This window comes from Mus caroli, chromosome 5, assembly GCF_900094665.2.
Source record: "Mus caroli chromosome 5, CAROLI_EIJ_v1.1, whole genome shotgun sequence".
Lineage (NCBI taxonomy): Eukaryota > Metazoa > Chordata > Mammalia > Rodentia > Muridae > Mus > Mus caroli.
The window spans coordinates 136223099-136239608 of record NC_034574.1 but is presented as its reverse complement, the minus strand read 5'-3'; the positions used below and the strand labels follow the sequence as shown (position 1 = coordinate 136239608).

The window sequence follows — 16510 nt, the reverse complement described above, 5'->3', positions numbered from 1 at the left end:
AGTGCACACACAGATGCCTGTATATAGAGCAGTGTGTGTGAGTGTACACACAGATGCCTGTATATAGAGCAGTGTGTGTGAGTGCACACACAGATACCTGCAGAAGAGAGTTACAAGCATTGTGAGCGCACTGATGTGGATGCTGTGGGTCAGACTGCAGAAGCAGCAAGTACTCCTGGACCCTGAGCCATGGCGCCAGCTTCCCTACGTATGGGAGTTTGTTTTGGTTTTGTTTTTGAGACAGGGCTTCTCTGTGTAGCCCTGGCTGTCCTGGAACTCACCCTGTAGGCAGACTGCCACCTGCCTCTGCCTCGTGAGTGCTGGGATTAAAGGCGAGTGCCGTCCCCACCCTCATCTGTATGTTTTTAATGTGAGGAAATTGTCAGTGCTTAGAGGTTACTGACGTTTGTGTTTGAAGGTTTGGCTTGTAGGTTTCAGAAAGTAAGAATAAAGCTGGTCAGAGCAGAGAGACTTTTAAGTACAAAGTTCTCTCAACAGGAAAGGGAGGACTTCAGTGGGACCGGAAATCACTAGCAGCCTTCATTCTTGGTCCTTTCTCCAGGACAGGGCAGGAAGTGCAGATAGGTTAAAAAATAGTAATGTCATGTGCTAGGGGAAGAGCCAGTGGAGAGTGGACAGGACTTTCTCCCGTAGACCCAGGCTCGTTGCCTAGAGTTTAAAAATTAATAATAGGAGGTTGAACTGAACACTTAAATATACAAATACAGAAAATTCCAAAGCAAATACTCGTCCAGAAATTCTGTTGTGTGTCAGTTGTGGCTGTGACTAAATATGTCTTCCATTCTCCGTGTGGTCATAATCTTGATGTTACTTCCCGTAGTTCAGATGTTGACTTTGGCCTCTAGAACACACAAGGAATCAGTAAGTACACTAAGAGAAGGGTGATAGCCCTTTTGTCTATGCTGATCCTTGCTTAAGTGAAGAATTGAGGGAAAGCACATAGGGACAGGCTCGCCCACAGCCCAGGCTGGCCGCACACTTGCTGTGACTTCCCACCCTGGGTAGCTTTATTTGGTGTTGGGGATCCAACCCAGGACTTGCGGCATCACCAACCTATAGCCATGTTTTTGTGTTGTTTTTTTTTTCTTTTTGTTTGTTTTTTAAAAAAGATTTATTTATTTATTATATGTAAGTATACTGTCTGTAGCTGTCTTCAGACACCCCAGAAGAGGGCATCAGATCTCATTAGGGATGGTTGTGAGCCACCATGTGGTTGCTGGGATTTGAACTCAGGACCCTCGAAAGAGCAGTCAGTGCTCTTAACCGCTGAGCCATCTCTCCAACCGTATAGCCATGTTTTTATAGAACATAAATTGTAGTCCATAATGATTAGTAAGAGGTGCATTTCCCAGCCATGCGCGGTGGCTCACAACTGTAAACCAGACTCAGGAGGAAGAAGTGAATGGGTCACAGGATCATGATGGACACATTCAGAATCATCCTGTTGTACAGAGTGAGTTCATGCCATCGGGACTGTAGTGAGGGCAGTTCAGTAGGGGAAAGTGCTTGCTGTCAAGCCTGACAACTTGAGGTACACACGGTGGGGCGGTCCTGACCTTAGTAACTCAGGACACTCAGTACACAGAACTGTTTGAACTGAGGCTTCAGGATGTCCCTCAAGTCAGCTAGGGCCTGTGGTGAAATCTAGAGTTTTACCTACTTACTTGCTACCTATTCCCTTACCCTTCCTAATGCTGCGGCCCTGCAGTACAGTTCCTTTCTTTTCTTTTCTTTTTTTTTATTTTTGGTTTTTCGAGACAGGGTTTCTCTGTATAGCCCTGGCTGTCCTGGAACTCACTTTGTAGACCAGGCTGGCCTCGAACTCAGAAATCCGCCTGCCTCTGCCTCCCGAGTGCTGGGATTAAAGGCGTGCGCCACCACATCCGGCCAGTTCCTTTCTTATGTTGCAGTGACCCCCAGCCATAACATTATTTTCATTGCTTCTTCATAACTGTCTGTCATTTTGCTACTGTTACAAATTGTATTATCTGTGTTTTCCAACTGTCTTAGGTGACCCTTGTGAAAGGGTCATACAGTGTGCCCCCCACAAGGGGCCATGACCCTCAGGTGCAGAATTGCTGCCTTTAGTTTTTCTTCATCTTATGCATGCTGTGTCCTGTGTGGTGTGCACACGTGCATTCTTACAAATAACAGCAACACAATTCTCAATACCAGATTTTACCAGTACCTTCCCAGTTGGGCCTTTCAAAGATAGCTGGAGCTGGGGTCCAGGCCTGGTGGAAGGCTTGCGGGCACGGTGGTGGGCATGATGGTAGTGCGAGGAAGAGGACGTGCTGGGGATTGAGTGCAGGGTTGGTGCACTAGGCAAGCATTCTACTGCTACAGCCCCAGGGAGATTTTATTCTTTTAATTACTACATATATTAACTGTGCCAAGAGTTTCACTGACATAGCCATGTACGTATGGGATGCACTTTGATATCTTCACCCCTGTTATTTTCTCTCTATCCTCCACCCCCTTCTGCTACTCTGTGTTTTTGTCGGTTTGAAGTGGATTCTCAGTAAGTAGCTCTAGCTAGAGTAGAACTCACTGTGTAGCCCAGACTGACCTGGGACTCCTGGGGAAGCTGAGATACAGGCTTGAGCCAGCACTTGCAGCTGTTCTTGAGTTCCCTGCAGAGGGAGTATTTCAGCACCTTCCTTCCTTGCTATGGATTCCCTGTAGTTCAGAGCGCCTACTTGCCAGCAAGAAAACTGAGGCAGAAGAGGAAGTTGAGATGTGTCAGAGACTGCTAGGAGTAAATGAGCTGGTCTGAGTCTTAGAGCCAGGCCTCTCCAGAGCTTAGGCTCTTGCCCATACAGGTTTGTTTTGACATTCTAAGCCTTTCTCACAAGATAAATGTCTAATGAGTCATTTCTGTTTAGAAGCCGTTACGGGGTTGGAAGTTACCTGCCAGTGATGTAATGTTTGACACTGCGATCTTTAGGGTGGGGAGTTCCTACTTCATTAAGCCCTTTACACTCTTACAAGTCAGGCAAGTATTGGCAGGAGTGAGTGGTTGAGCTCCTGCCGTGTGGAGCCCTTGTCCCAGAATGTGGAAGGAAAGTATGAAGATTGGCTTTGGATAGTGAACATCAGTCTACAGTGGTCTGTGCTGAACAGTGCGGTCTTGCAGTCAGTACCAGTACCGTGCTGACCTTAGTAAGTCGGCAGCAGGCAGCAGGGAGGGGCTCAGTTCACAGAACTGTTTGAACTGAACCTTCCAGATGTCCCTCAAGTCAGTGAGGGTCTGTGGGAGGAAATTTAAGAGATTTTATTTATATATATTTTTATTTTTAGTAATATTCTGAAAACTCTTCCAAGTGGTTCGGAGCTTTTCAGACAGTACCCTAATGTCTGCCTCGGGGGAATATTAGTAATGTCCGTCCCCTTAATGTGCTTACTTTTGTACATTTCTTCTTTTCTGTCTTAGCTGTTCAGGAAGTTTATTCCATCCCTGTGCCCCTTGTTAACATGTTAGGATCTACGCTGTTAGCTTCATTCTCAGCTTGTGAGTGTGAGAGCCCTGTGGCTGCTTAACTGCCTGTGCTCTGGGAGGGACAGGCTTGTGGGCAGGGCACCTAGAGGCAGTAACATTTCACGTTGCAGAGCAGCCATGGTGTATTAGTTAGGGTTTTACTGCTGTGAACAGACACTATGACCAAGGCAAGTCTTATAAAAAACAACAACATTTAATTGGGGCTGGCTTACAGGTTCAGAGGTTCAGTCCATTATCATCAAGGTGGGAGCATGGCAGTATCCAGGCAGGCATGGCGCAGGAGGAGCTGAGAGTTCTATGTCTTCATCCAAAGGCTGCTAGTGGAAGACTGACTTCCAGGCAACTAGGGTGAGGATCTTATACCCACACCCACAGTGACACACCCATTCCAACCAGGTCACACCTATTCCAACAAGGCCACACCTTCAGATGGTGCCACTCCCTGGTCCAAGGATATACAAACCATCACACATGGTCACTTAGTAGTCATCAGAGTGGAAGATGTTCTAGAAGAAACTTTGTGTTAACCATTTCTCTGAGTCTGGTACTCAGTATGTAGTACTTCTTGACCACGTACCTTAGCAGAAAGAGAGCCTGTTGAATCTGCCTTTCTGAGAATACAAAGGTTTGGTTTTGTTTTTAAGATGAAACTGTGTGCAGAGTGTTGAATGTTATAGAAACATGTATTATGCTTATGGATGTGGCATAGCTGTTCCCTGGTCTCTCTAGAACGCTGTAGTGGGATGGTGGAAGCCGACTGTGCGTGCTGACTAAGCAGCCTTTTCTCTTCTTTCAGAGCTGTTGGTAAAACCTGCCTGCTCATCAGTTACACGACCAATGCATTTCCTGGAGAGTACATCCCCACCGTGTGAGTAGCCTCCTCGCCTGCGACCAACATGCCGTGCTGTGCTAAAGCCCTGTCGATCCCTGTGGGAGCGTTAGTGTTTATTTCCCTCTGAATCAGCGACTGAGAGAGAATTGTTAGGGGTTTGGAACTTCAAATTAAAAAATGAGCCAATTAATGTATGATTTCTTCATAGGAGGGAATAGTCAGTTTCCTGATTGTTTCTTAGGAAACAAAAGAAGATTATACCATGAAGTGTATAGGCTGGGGAGTGTAAAGCCCAGAGCCTGAGCACAGCAGTCTGCTAATTTGGCTCTGGGAACTGGTGCACAGAGTGTTGCATTAGAGGTAACTGACCCTCTGGCAAGTCATCAGGTGGTTCCATGTCATACTTACAGAGCTGTAGAGTTGGACTAGGGTATGGGTGGGGCAGACGTGGACTCAGCGCTGCTGATCATGTATGGGCAGCCCCACTGGATGGGGAGAACAAGTGCTTTTCTCATTGATGGCTCACTGGAGCCTCATTGTGCTACACACATTGTGCTGTCCTCTGTCTGCACCCAGTGCACTCTTGGAGGCTCGCCTTGGGGAGACCACTGGGCTTCACCATAGAGCTGAGGCTGACTTTGCACTCTTACCTTGCCTTCCAACACATCACTCCATCGTTATAAAGGTTGCTTTGCTCAGTACAGTCTGTAAGTCACACTAGCTTAAACTTGACTTTTATACTAAGAGCCCCTGTTTTTAAGTACTACAAGTAATAAGACAAAAACCAATCAAACAAAAAGCCCCTTTCGGGGGCTGGAGAGATGGCTCAGCGGGTAAGAGCACTGACTGCTCTTCCAAAGGCCCTGAGTTCAAATCCCAGCAACCACATGGTGGTTCACAGCCATCTGTAATGAGATCTGATGCCCTCTTCTGGTGCATCTGAAGACAGCTACAGTGTATTTACATATAATAAATAAATAAATCTTTTTTTTAAAAAAAGCTCCTTTTGCCTTAAAATCCATGTTTTAAGATGCTAGTCTTGGGCTGGAGAAATGACTCAGTGGCTGAGAGCACTGGTTGTTCTTTCAGAGAACCTGGGTTTGGTTCCCAGCACCCACGTGGCAGCTTCAGTTTCAAGGGATATGTTGCCCTCTGTCTTAGTCAGGGTTTCTATTCCTCATAAACACCATGACCAAGAAGCAAGTTGGGGAGGAAAGGTTTATTCGGCTTACACTTCCACACTGCTGTTCATCACCAAAGGATGTCAGGACTGGAACTCAAGCAGGTCAGGAAGCAGGAGCTGATGCAGAGGCCATGGAGGGATGTTCTTTACTGGCTTGCTTCCCCTGGCTTGCTCAGCCTGCTCTCTTATAGAACCAAGACTACCAGCCCAGAGATGGTCCCACCCACAAGGGGCCTTTCTCCCTTGATCACTAATTGAGAAAATGCCTTACAGCTGGATCTCATGGAGGCATTTCCTCAACTGAAGCTCCTTTCTCTGTGATAACTTCAGCCTGTGTCAAGTTGACACAAAACCAGCCAATACACTTCTTTTGAATTCCATGTGCACCAGATATACATGTGCTATGCATACATACACACCAACAAAACAATGACGATATTGTCTTGTTTTAAATGGCAGTGGGTTTTTTATTTTTGAGAGATGGTATTGTGTAGCTTAGGCTAGCCTTCAGTTCCTGACCTGCTCCTGCTCCATGCTCTTGGTTTTGGTTTGTTTTTGAACAGTAGTAATACCGTGGGCTTTGTTCCTGTTCTGAGGTCCGCTTGGTTGCCTGAGAGCCAAGTCTTGCTCTGTAACCTAAACTGAACTTGAACTCTTACGATCCTCCTGCCTCAGGGTCTTAACGCTGGCATTACAACACTTGAATGACTTTTCTCTCTCTGATTTGTTGGTAGTCTTTTCTGAGTTGCCTCTTACTAATAACTAATTTGTGTGTAGCAATTCTAGGCTAACGGATGCATTTCTGTGGTCAGGTGCCCTCACTCTGAGAGCCTGGGTGGCTTCTGAAGTTCCAGTGTGCTGCTATTCTGCTACCCTGGGCTTCAGATCCAGGTGGCTCTGCTGTGTGCGCCAACTGAGCACACCAGCTGAGAGTGAGCAGAATGTGTCAGGAACTAGACAGGCGGGATTGGGAAGAGGGACCCCTCCCAGTTGTCTTTTTCATGCAGAGAAAACGCTGTTTATTAAAGGTGGGCTTTGTCTCCTTGTAAGTTAGTAGCCTGACCTTTGTTTCTCCCCTGCCTGGTGTGAGTAAGGCTGATGCCCCGTGTCCTCCGGCCTCCAGGGACTTCCCGTACCTCAGCTGTGTTTTCTGGACCAGCAGCAGCCTCTAGGTCCATCCTCTTCCCTCACAGCAGACCTCCTTTGGGAGCCTGGGGACTATGACTTAGTCCCTGTTCTGTGGCTAATGTTTTCTTGTCCTCCTACAGCTTTGACAACTATTCCGCCAATGTTATGGTAGATGGGAAACCAGTGAACCTGGGCCTGTGGGACACAGCTGGACAAGAAGATTATGACAGACTGCGTCCCCTCTCCTACCCGCAGACAGTAAGACTCACACTTATTTTTACCATGTATAATTGTTCAGTGTCCAATGCTCACAGATCTGCTTGTGCTGCTGGGACTGGGGTCTGTGATACCAGTCAGTAAAGGTGAATACCTCCTTTCATGCCAGCCAGAATTTGGAATTTTGAATATTACCACGTTTTCAGCCCTTTTTGTTTTATATTCTTTTATTTATTTTCAAGACAACCACACAGAACAGATACTGTCTTACTTTTGGTTTTGCAAAGCTGGTCTTAACAGCAGTTACTTTGAAAGGTGGCTTTGTTCTGGGATGGTTTTGCACTGTAAAATCAAATTAAGCAGTTAGGTTGGGCATGGTGGCTCAGACCTGTCGTCCAGCACACAGGGAGCAGAGGCTACAAGGTTGGGGCCAGCTTGGTCTGCAGTTTTCTCAAACCTTGGCTCAAAAAATCCACATTCAGCAGTTAAAACATGAAGGTTTCTGAGCTGGGGTTGCTTGGTTGTTGGAATGATTGCCTTGCGTTCCCAGTCCGGAGTTACATCCCTGGCACGGCATGAACTGGACACAGTGGCTTATGCCTGCAATCAGAAGTGAAGGCAAGATGGTCCAGGACATCCTTATATAGTAAGTTGCAGCCTGGACTACATGAGACCCTGTTTAAAAAAGACGGTATGGTTTCATTAAACTGAACTAGTAACTTACTATGCTAAGTTACTCCCCCCACCCCCCCCAAAAAAAAAGAGTGCATAGTTGTTGGCGTCAGTACCAAGTCTTAGGTGTGGGTTGAGGTTTCAGTTTCATAAAGCAGACCTTTGTGTCCAGCCAGGAGAAAATTCTTTTTTTAGATTACGTTGGCTTCTGCATGAGACAAGCAGTGATTGATGATTTACAGAGCTAATCAGAGCGGTGGCTGGCAAGCCAATTGGGCACTTGGTGTCTGATGCAAAGCAGTTGTCAGTCATGTCATGTCATGTCACTTGCTTATCTCAGTTCATGTTCGTCCTTTTAGACTGCACATAGGGCCAGGGCTTGTGGCTCAGGGAAGAGCATTTGCCTTTCTTCATAGCATCACAGGGAAGTAAGGAAGCAAGAGAGTATCTCGGTACAGTTCTGGTGCTAAAGTGACCAACCTTAAGTGTTCATGGCAGGCCGCAGATTCAGGCAGGATACCGTGGGTTCAGGCAGAACGTGACCTTTCTGCATTGCCGGGCAGTTCCGGGCAGTTCCTTCATGTCTGTCCTCTGCATGCTTGCCGCTAGCATCAGCTGAGTTCATCCATCTCAGGCCGGGTGTGTTGGTTCAAGCCTGTCACCTCAGGACTTTGGAGACTAAGCAGGTGGATGTCTATAAGCTCGAGGCCAGCCTGCCTGTAGAGTGAGTCCATGTTTCAAAAATACACCACCACCATCCCCATCCCAGTTGTGCACACACACAGCAGCTCTGGCCAGCCCATGCCCTCCAGTTCCCAGGGCCCCTTCACTGGCTGACGACTGCTGGGCAGAGGCTCTTCTGTGAGACCGCCAGGCATTGAACCCTGGCTGCCTGGGAGCTGTGATCTTACTTTGGAGTGTCGGGAGTCGTCGGTGGTCTGCAGAGTTTGTGCTTTCAAATGAACTTCCTGTTCAGTTCATGATGGTTAGACTGGTTAGAAGACGCCTTTCTCTGCAGTCAGAGAAACCTTTTGTTTCTCACTGGAAATGTTCCTGGACGCTGTCTCTTTGAACTGTAGGATTTTGTTAATTGAGTTATAGCCAAATTTCAAATTTTAGTTAATAGTGCTAAACAAAGATCAAAAATGTAAGAGGAAAGATTTGAATTGGGTATTTCTTTCTTTTTTTCCAGTTAATTTAGTGTTAAAAATTAAGTGTGATTAAGTATTTAAAATCAGCTGACAATCACAAGATGATTGCAGTCTTCAGTTGAGTCTTCAGAAACACTCTACATCTAGTGAATGCTGCATAGTTCCAGATTTTAAAACATAGCAATTGGTATCTGTTCAGCCCACTGGATATGTCTGGAAGGGTGTGGCATCATTTCTGAGAAATGAAAGATGCCGTACGTATTGTGACACCGTGGGTACAGAATAGGGTGAGGCATTCTGTCTAAGGGAGTCATTCTTAGCAAGGCAAAGGTGACTTGACGGAAAGCAGAGAAGTGGACTCTTCCCAGGTTGAATAAGCTGTAACTGAGGGTGAGGTCAGGCTGGTGTGGAAAGCTGAAGTTGTCTGGGTATAGCAGGCAGACGGTTTCCATGTATAAGGACTTGAGTGAGAAAGGAGGAAGACAAGATCCTGCTTATATACCAGGTTCCAGTATGGACAGTCAGGTGGATTGCCAGTGGCACCAGGAAACAGCCCTGGCCCCATCTGTGGAAGAGCAGCCCTCCTCATCTGCTAGCTCCTGGTGTCACAGTTGTGATTGTCCTTGTTGTTGCTTTGGTTTGGTTTTTGAGTTATGCTCTGTATAGTCCTGGCTATCCTAAAACTTGCTCTATAGATCAGAGTGGCCTCAAACCCAGAGAGTCACCTCCCTCTACCTTCTGAGTACTGGGATTAAAGGCCTGAGTCACCACTCCCTGGTGCAGTTTTGATTTTCAGAAGGTTTCCTTTGTTAAGATGACTGTTAGATATCTGGCCCTTCAGCCAGAAGTCACTAGAAAACTACTTATAATTAGCCAGAATAGGGTGTGTTGCTTTTTGCCATGAGGGAACCCAGTGGAGTTTTATTATGCGGTGTGTGTGTGGGACTCAGAAGGGGTTTGCTCTGGCTTAGTGCTGTCTCAGCCTTGCATTTTAGGGAGTCCTGCCTAGAAGGAGGTGGGATATAGTGGGCTGAAGGTGCTATACCGGAAAATCCACTTCCTTGCATTCTCTGCCTCATGAAGTGACGTTGGCTTTAGGACATGATCTTGTAGTCTTTTTTCATCAACACAATCCCGTGGAGGCCTGAGAGCTTGTGAACCTTTACAGGAACATCTGCACTCCAGTGCAGCTGTCAGCATCAGGCCAGCTGCCTGCCTTTTTCCAGGGTGGCTTTTCTGGGGAACACTTATCCAGCTTTTTACAATTCTTCTTTTCTCTGTTGTGTGTGTAAGTCCTGGTCCTTTTCCCTGTTGTGTGGAATCTGTATATTAAAAGGAAAACGAGAAGTCAGGCGTGGTGGTAAATGCCTTTAATCCATGCACTCGGGAGGCAGAGACAGGCGGATTTCTGAGTTCGAGGCCAGCCTGGTCTACACAGAGAAACCCTGTCTCAAAAGAAAAGAAAAGAAAAGAAAAGAAAAGAAAAGAAAAGAAAAGAAAAGAAAAGAAAAGGAGAAATCCACGTGTGACCCTCAAGTCCAGATACTGTGTGTGTGTGTGTGTGTGTGTGTGTGTGTGTGTGTGTGNGAGAGAGAGAGAGAGAGAGAGAGAGAGAGAGAATATGAAAGGGTCCATGTGTCTGGTGGTGAGTGCTCCAGCGCCTCCTGTCCTGCCCTGTCTCATTGTAAAAGCTGCCTCCCACTGGGGACAGTGCCACTGACAGGCAGAGGTGAGGCAGGTGGGACCACTCGAGCTGTAGTTGGTATATGCTTCTGTGTGTGTTTGCATCTGGGTATGACAGAGACCACCTTCAGGTGTTGTCCCTCAAGACACACCTTGTTTTTTAAGTTCCAGTATCTTGCTGGGATTCAGGGCTTACCCCAGGGTTCCTCATGCCTGCCCTGCAAGCATCTCCCTAAATGAACTCTGTTCAGCCCTTGCTGTACTTTTGACTGCGGAGGGAGAGGTAGCTGGTGATGTGGGAGTGCTGAAGTTATTGGACACTCTGATTAAAGGCATCTTGGGCATGTGGTGTCACAAAGGTCCTGGTGATGTAGGACAGTAGTAGTCAGGTCCTCAGGAAGGATGGTCAGCCACCGTGAGGAAGGCCACAGGGAGGAGCAGAGACACCAGCAGCACAGCCCCTTTGCCCTGGGACAGGAACAAGGGGTGTTAAGGAGAAAGCATCAGATGCCGACTAATGTCATACAGTTGTGTTTAGGCCAAAGTCGGGGGTGAAAAGGGAAGAAGAAAGCAGGAGGCTGATGGCATAGTGCACATGCGAGTTAGGGTGGAGCTGTGGTCCACTGTGAAACCAGGAGTCTGGAGATTGTTACGCTTCGATTGTAAATACAAGCTTGAGTGAGGTGAAATTAAAATCATACCGTATGTGCTTGTTTATTATTAGAATTTCTGGGGTATTATATTGGGAAATTGTCAATTTTTACTGCGTATAGAAACAAAAGGAAAGTATTATGATGAAAATGGAAAAGGTTGTCACCTTCAGAGTTCCTTAGCAACCCACCAAGGGACCTTACTTAGTTCATTTCAGGAACTTCCTCTAGTCTGACTCCACTCTTTGCACCCAGAGCGGGGCTAGGAGGCTGCCAGCCTGGATCCCTTAGGTTCTGTTCTGGAAAGCTTCACTGTGCTTACAGGCAGGCGTCTCCCCCGTCTCTGAGGTTCCCTTTGGCTTATCTCTGAGAAGGTGGAGTTCTCTGAAGATCTTGTCAGTACTGGATGCCAGCAACAGGCCACTTTTTGAACGCTGAGCTCTGTGAGTGTGTTACATTCTGTCAAGTGCGGGAGTGACGTGGTGGCAGGCCTAGCATTCCCGTGACTTCCTTACTGAACTGCAGGGGTAGCTCCTCAGCTCCAGCTTCATGGAGTAACGATGTGTGGCTCTCAGTTTCTAAGGTGACCTAAGTGATTGCACAGCTTTGGATTCCTCAGGAGGGCTGAGACAAACTTGTGTGGAAATTAACAGGTTATATTGATTTTGTATTTCTTAGTTTGTACCGAACTCAAGCAAAGTTCTCCTGCATTACTAGGTTGGAGACACATGTGCTAAAGATAGACCCTCCAGGGGCAAAGACAAGCCGATTGCCGTATGTAAGACTTTGAGTCGACCTCAGCCTCCACCTTTGTCTCTTCTCTCATCTCACTGAGTCTCCAGGAAGAGCTGAGCCTCGGCTCCCCTGAGTGTTTCCTCCGACTCACTCAGGAGAGGCTGCTCTTGATAAAATGAGCTTCCTCTGGCCTGTGACTGTTCACTCCCAGTGGGTTATAAAGTGGCCGATGAGCTGCTTGCTCCCCTCCTCCCATGTGAAAGGAGGGGTGTCCGGAAGCCCCTGTCTGGGACGGTTGGAGGTGCAGGTGTGGAGGGTCCACTGGTGCTCATGTGGGTGCTTTCTCGCTCAGCCAGACTAACCACTCCCAGGGCCTCTTCTCTGACTCTGGTGTTCTGTGTGGTGGGCTGTGGGGCGACTGCGGCAGTGCTGGTGAGCTAACCCAACTGTGCTTTGAGAGGGTTTGGAATCAACTTGGATGTTTGGGAGGCCCTGGTGATTCTCTGATAGGCTTGTGCATGCGCCAGCATTGAAGTAAACCATTGTTTATAAAAAGCTGTTGTGTGGGACATTTCTTTCCGTTTCAGGTACGAGATACCAGCTGGATAGTTTAAGGTGCTAGCTTGGGAACTGCATACATTTCACAAAATAGCATAGTTGCCTTTTCTAGGGCTATGTCTTGATAAGCCTAACATTTTAGAAACTCTTGGGCATAATTTTATACAGGTAAATATCTGAATTTTACTTTATGTGTAATAACAGGAAGAAACCTCAGATACTTTCTATTTAGCCAGCAGTTTCTCCTGACGTAAGATTCTTGCCCTGCTTGTCCTTGCTTTCTTTGGGGCCACAGATACACTGGGGCAGCTTTTCCAGAGGCCCTTGGCTCTGCTTGGGAAGATGGTGCAGTAGTTGGTGCTTGTCTATTGGGAGATGGCACACTGAGTTCCCTCCCTGGCTGGAAGGCTGGGGAGCAAACTCTTGAACTCCATTTTGTGCCAAGGACAGTGACAAGCTGGCTGATTGATGCTAGAGATGTAAGGAAGGCTTGAGCTTACCGTGCATGTGGAGAGCTTAATGAAAAGCGTGCCTTGTTAGATGATGTGTTTAAATCGACTCTGCATTCATGAGCCTCAGAGAGACGGTGTTTTCAGAAGAATTTGTGTTGATAACAGATAATTAGGTTTCCAGTTGGGCGTGATTAGCAAGTGGCCTCCTGGGAATGTGATTTGATACCTCCCTAGCATCAAACGGCTTCCAGCAGTTTCTTCTTCCATGTCCCCTTTTGCAAAAGGCAGGCCTGGTAATGGTTTTGAGTCTCTGGCCGACTGGAGAGGTGGGTGGGAGCAGTGAGAACCTCGTTGCAGGTAGCAGTAGGCATGCAGTGCCTCTGACAGCTTCGCTAGCTAGCGGCGTGAGGCAGAGTGCTCCCACAGTTCAAGACTGCCCTCTACATTGCCTGTGTTTCCTTTCTGTAGGATGTGTTCTTAATTTGCTTTTCGCTTGTGAGTCCTGCATCATTTGAAAATGTCCGTGCAAAGGTAAGTGGAACTTATGGGAAGATTGCTGCATACTGTCAGTCCTGGCAAGAATAGTAAACAGTCCAGTGAATGCCGTTGGCTGCTGGGAGCTTGGGGTGTTTAGCTTGGCTTCAGTAGCTCTGTGGGCCATTTTTAAGTCTCTGACTTTGGGGGATGGGTCTCTGGAGCTTCATTGGGACGCTCCCCACTGCAGTGACACGTACTTCAGAATTGGTCTGGTGAGCGTTTCTTTCTGCTCCAGCATCTGGAACCAACCTAGTGAGAAGGGGTGAGGGACGCTGGTGGTGTAGAGATTGGGACCCACCATGCTGGGGATCATGGTCCCTGAGTGGCTGGTGAGTTTTCTAGGGTGGTCTATAGATTAGGGGACTTTCCTTCCTCTACCTTCCTTATCTCCTTCCCTTGGTCCTTTACAGGTAGTCTGTTGTGTTGCCCTGTCTTGGGAGCCTGGCGAGCCATTGTATGTGTGGTTAAGGCTTCAGGAAAAGGCAGGGACACCCTGTGGGGCCAGCTGTGGCTGGAGGGTTGGTGCTCACTGCATTTACATAAGCTGCATGCAGGAAGGAAGTCAGGGAGAAGAGGGGCTTCACCTTGTTTCTTTCTTCACGTGTAGTGGTATCCTGAAGTGCGACACCACTGTCCCAATACTCCTATCATCCTGGTGGGGACGAAGCTTGATCTTAGGGATGATAAGGACACCATTGAGAAGCTGAAGGAGAAGAAGCTGACTCCTATCACCTACCCGCAGGGGTTAGCCATGGCGAAAGAGATCGGTATGAAACCCTCATTTCTTTTTTTTTTTTTTTGTTTTTGTTTTTGGTTTTGGTTTTTCGAGACAGGGTTTCTCTGTGTAGCCCTGGCTGTCCTGGCACTCACTTTGTAGACCAGGCTGGCCTCGAACTCAGAAATCCGCCTGCCTCTGCCTCCCGAGTGCTGGGATTAAAGGCGTGCGCCACCACGCCCGGCTGAAACCCTCATTTCTTGTGTCTGCCTTGTAGTACTGGTGCCAGGCAGCTGGAGTCCACCTGAGAGAGGGAAGTTTCTCCTTCTTGGGGTCTCTTTGCTTTGGGCAACCAGCCAGGCCAGGCCTTTGCTGGCCTTGGTGTTGGTGTGGGAGTTGACTGCAGGGCCACGCCATGCTGACTCAGCGGGGCTGTCCTGAGGAACATCTGTCATTGCCTGTGGCTGTCTTTTCTAGGTGCTGTCAAATACCTGGAGTGCTCAGCTCTCACACAGCGAGGACTCAAGACAGTGTTTGACGAAGCTATCCGAGCGGTTCTCTGTCCCCCTCCTGTCAAGAAGAGGAAGAGAAAATGCCTGCTGTTGTAAATGTCGGAGCCCCTCGTTCTCAGTCCTGCCCTGGAACCTTTGTACGCTTTGCTCAAAAATCAGCGGAGCCTTCGCATTTGATGCCAAGTTTTTGTTACAGATTAATTTTTCCATAAAACCATTTTGAACCAATGAACCAGTCAATAATTTTAAGGTTCTGTTTTAAATGTAAGAATTCCAACTTACAGTCTATTAAAATTCAGCCCTAAAATGACAAAGCCTTCTTAAAGCCTTATTTTTAAAATCCCCTATTCTTGCTCAGATTAAGAATTGCCAAAATACCTTCTGAACTAAGTTGCGTTGTGCTGAGAACACCTAAGCACTAAACTCTCTTGAGAGACTTCTGTTGCTAAGAAGACTGCAGCTTCTGGAGCCAGGGCGCAGACCCTTCCATAGTTCCCAGACCGTGTGACACAGCACAGCCTCCTTAATGACACGTTGCCATGTAACTCACCTGTAACTTATCAGCCCATGTTCATTACGTAACTTTGTACTGTACGTCACAGTGATGAGTGTGACAGCTAAGCTCTTTGATTTCATAGTGAGTTTTCTAAAAGACCAGCCGACTAGCTTTTGCAGACTTTGAACAGAACTCTGGTTCGTGTGTTGCCTCTAATGAAGTATTCTGTTCCTAGTTGTGGGTGTGCTGGGTGGAGTGTGAAACACGACATGATCAAAGGAGACAGACAGTATTTTGACTAATATGAAGTAGAGATTACTTTACACTACATTGTACATGGAGTAATTCAACTGAATAAAAGTGTCACGGGTAAAGCTTTTTAACGGTTAATTTCTGTCAAACAGTAGGTGACAAATGGCCGATCTTATCAGTGTCTCTTGAGCATCCCTTCGCGCCCCCCACCCTCCACTGCCGTCCCTCCCCAGATGGGGCGTTGAGTCCATATTTAAACTGGCTACCCTCACAGTTCTAACTTAGCAAGTGCTTTTCTTTAGAACCCCTTCTTAACGAGCAATATGTCTGACCTGTACTATAAGATCTTTCTGATAATGCATTCAGAGATTTTTTTTTTTTTTGGTAGATCAGTAGAAGTGCGTTCCTGTTCTCACCTTACTTTACTCAGAGCTACTTAGTGCTTCCTTAGTTTCCTAGCAACGAGGTGTGCAAATCATGTGTTGCAGCTTTACGGTTTTTAAACTATTTTAGATATTCTTAAACTATGAACCTTCTAAACAGAGTACCAACACTGTCATGTGACTAATGCTGCCTCTCTAGACCTCGCCTATGTGGACAGACGCTTCCTGTCGTGGCTCTGCCTAGAGATGTTCCTCGGGGTCTGTCTGTGAGGTTCTGTCAACTGCTAGTGCTAACGCTGTCCTGTACAACCTAACTCACTGGCAAGAATGCAGTGTTGGGCCTTTCAACCACTAGAACAAACTTTTTTCAATTGACAGTTGCAGAATTGTGGAGTGTTTTTACATTGATCTTTTGCTAATGCAGTTAGCAGTATGTTTTGCATGTATGAATTAATAAATCCTTGAATCATACAACTGGTTACGCTTGTGTTTTTGGAACTTGACAAGCTCTTGGCATGTTTGCTCTACTTTTAAACCCTGGATCACTGGAGGGATGGAGTCCCACCTTCAGAGAATAGGGTAGGTGAGCCCACAGCCACACTTGTGGAGTGGGGTTGATCACACTTAAGCCGTTGTGATGTGCTTGTGTGGGGCTCCCCACAGTGGGGTATGTCTGCCTGAGTGTGTGTCTGGGAGGTGTGCTAGGACTGAGTGCTGCAGATGGGGAAGCTGAGCCACAGGGCTTAGCATGGACCACATCTCAACCAGTTAGACGGCCATTAGGATTAGCTCTGATTGGTGATTCTTAAACTTTGAATCTTTAAAAATTACATGT

The 16510-nt window shown here is 47.1% G+C and overlaps 1 protein-coding gene across 1 annotated transcript in view; it reads left to right on the top strand.

Moving 5' to 3' along the window:
• Nucleotides 1-16146, top strand: part of Rac1 (Rac family small GTPase 1) — a 23419-nt gene extending 7273 nt beyond the window's left edge. The window contains exons 2-6 of the mRNA XM_021161881.1: nt 4317-4388; nt 6804-6921; nt 13249-13311; nt 13925-14084; nt 14510-16146. Coding sequence (XP_021017540.1) covers nt 4317-4388; nt 6804-6921; nt 13249-13311; nt 13925-14084; nt 14510-14640 — 544 coding nt within the window. The 3' untranslated portion in view covers nt 14641-16146. The remainder of the gene's footprint in view (nt 1-4316; nt 4389-6803; nt 6922-13248; nt 13312-13924; nt 14085-14509) is intronic.
• Nucleotides 16147-16510: the final 364 nt, after the last annotated feature.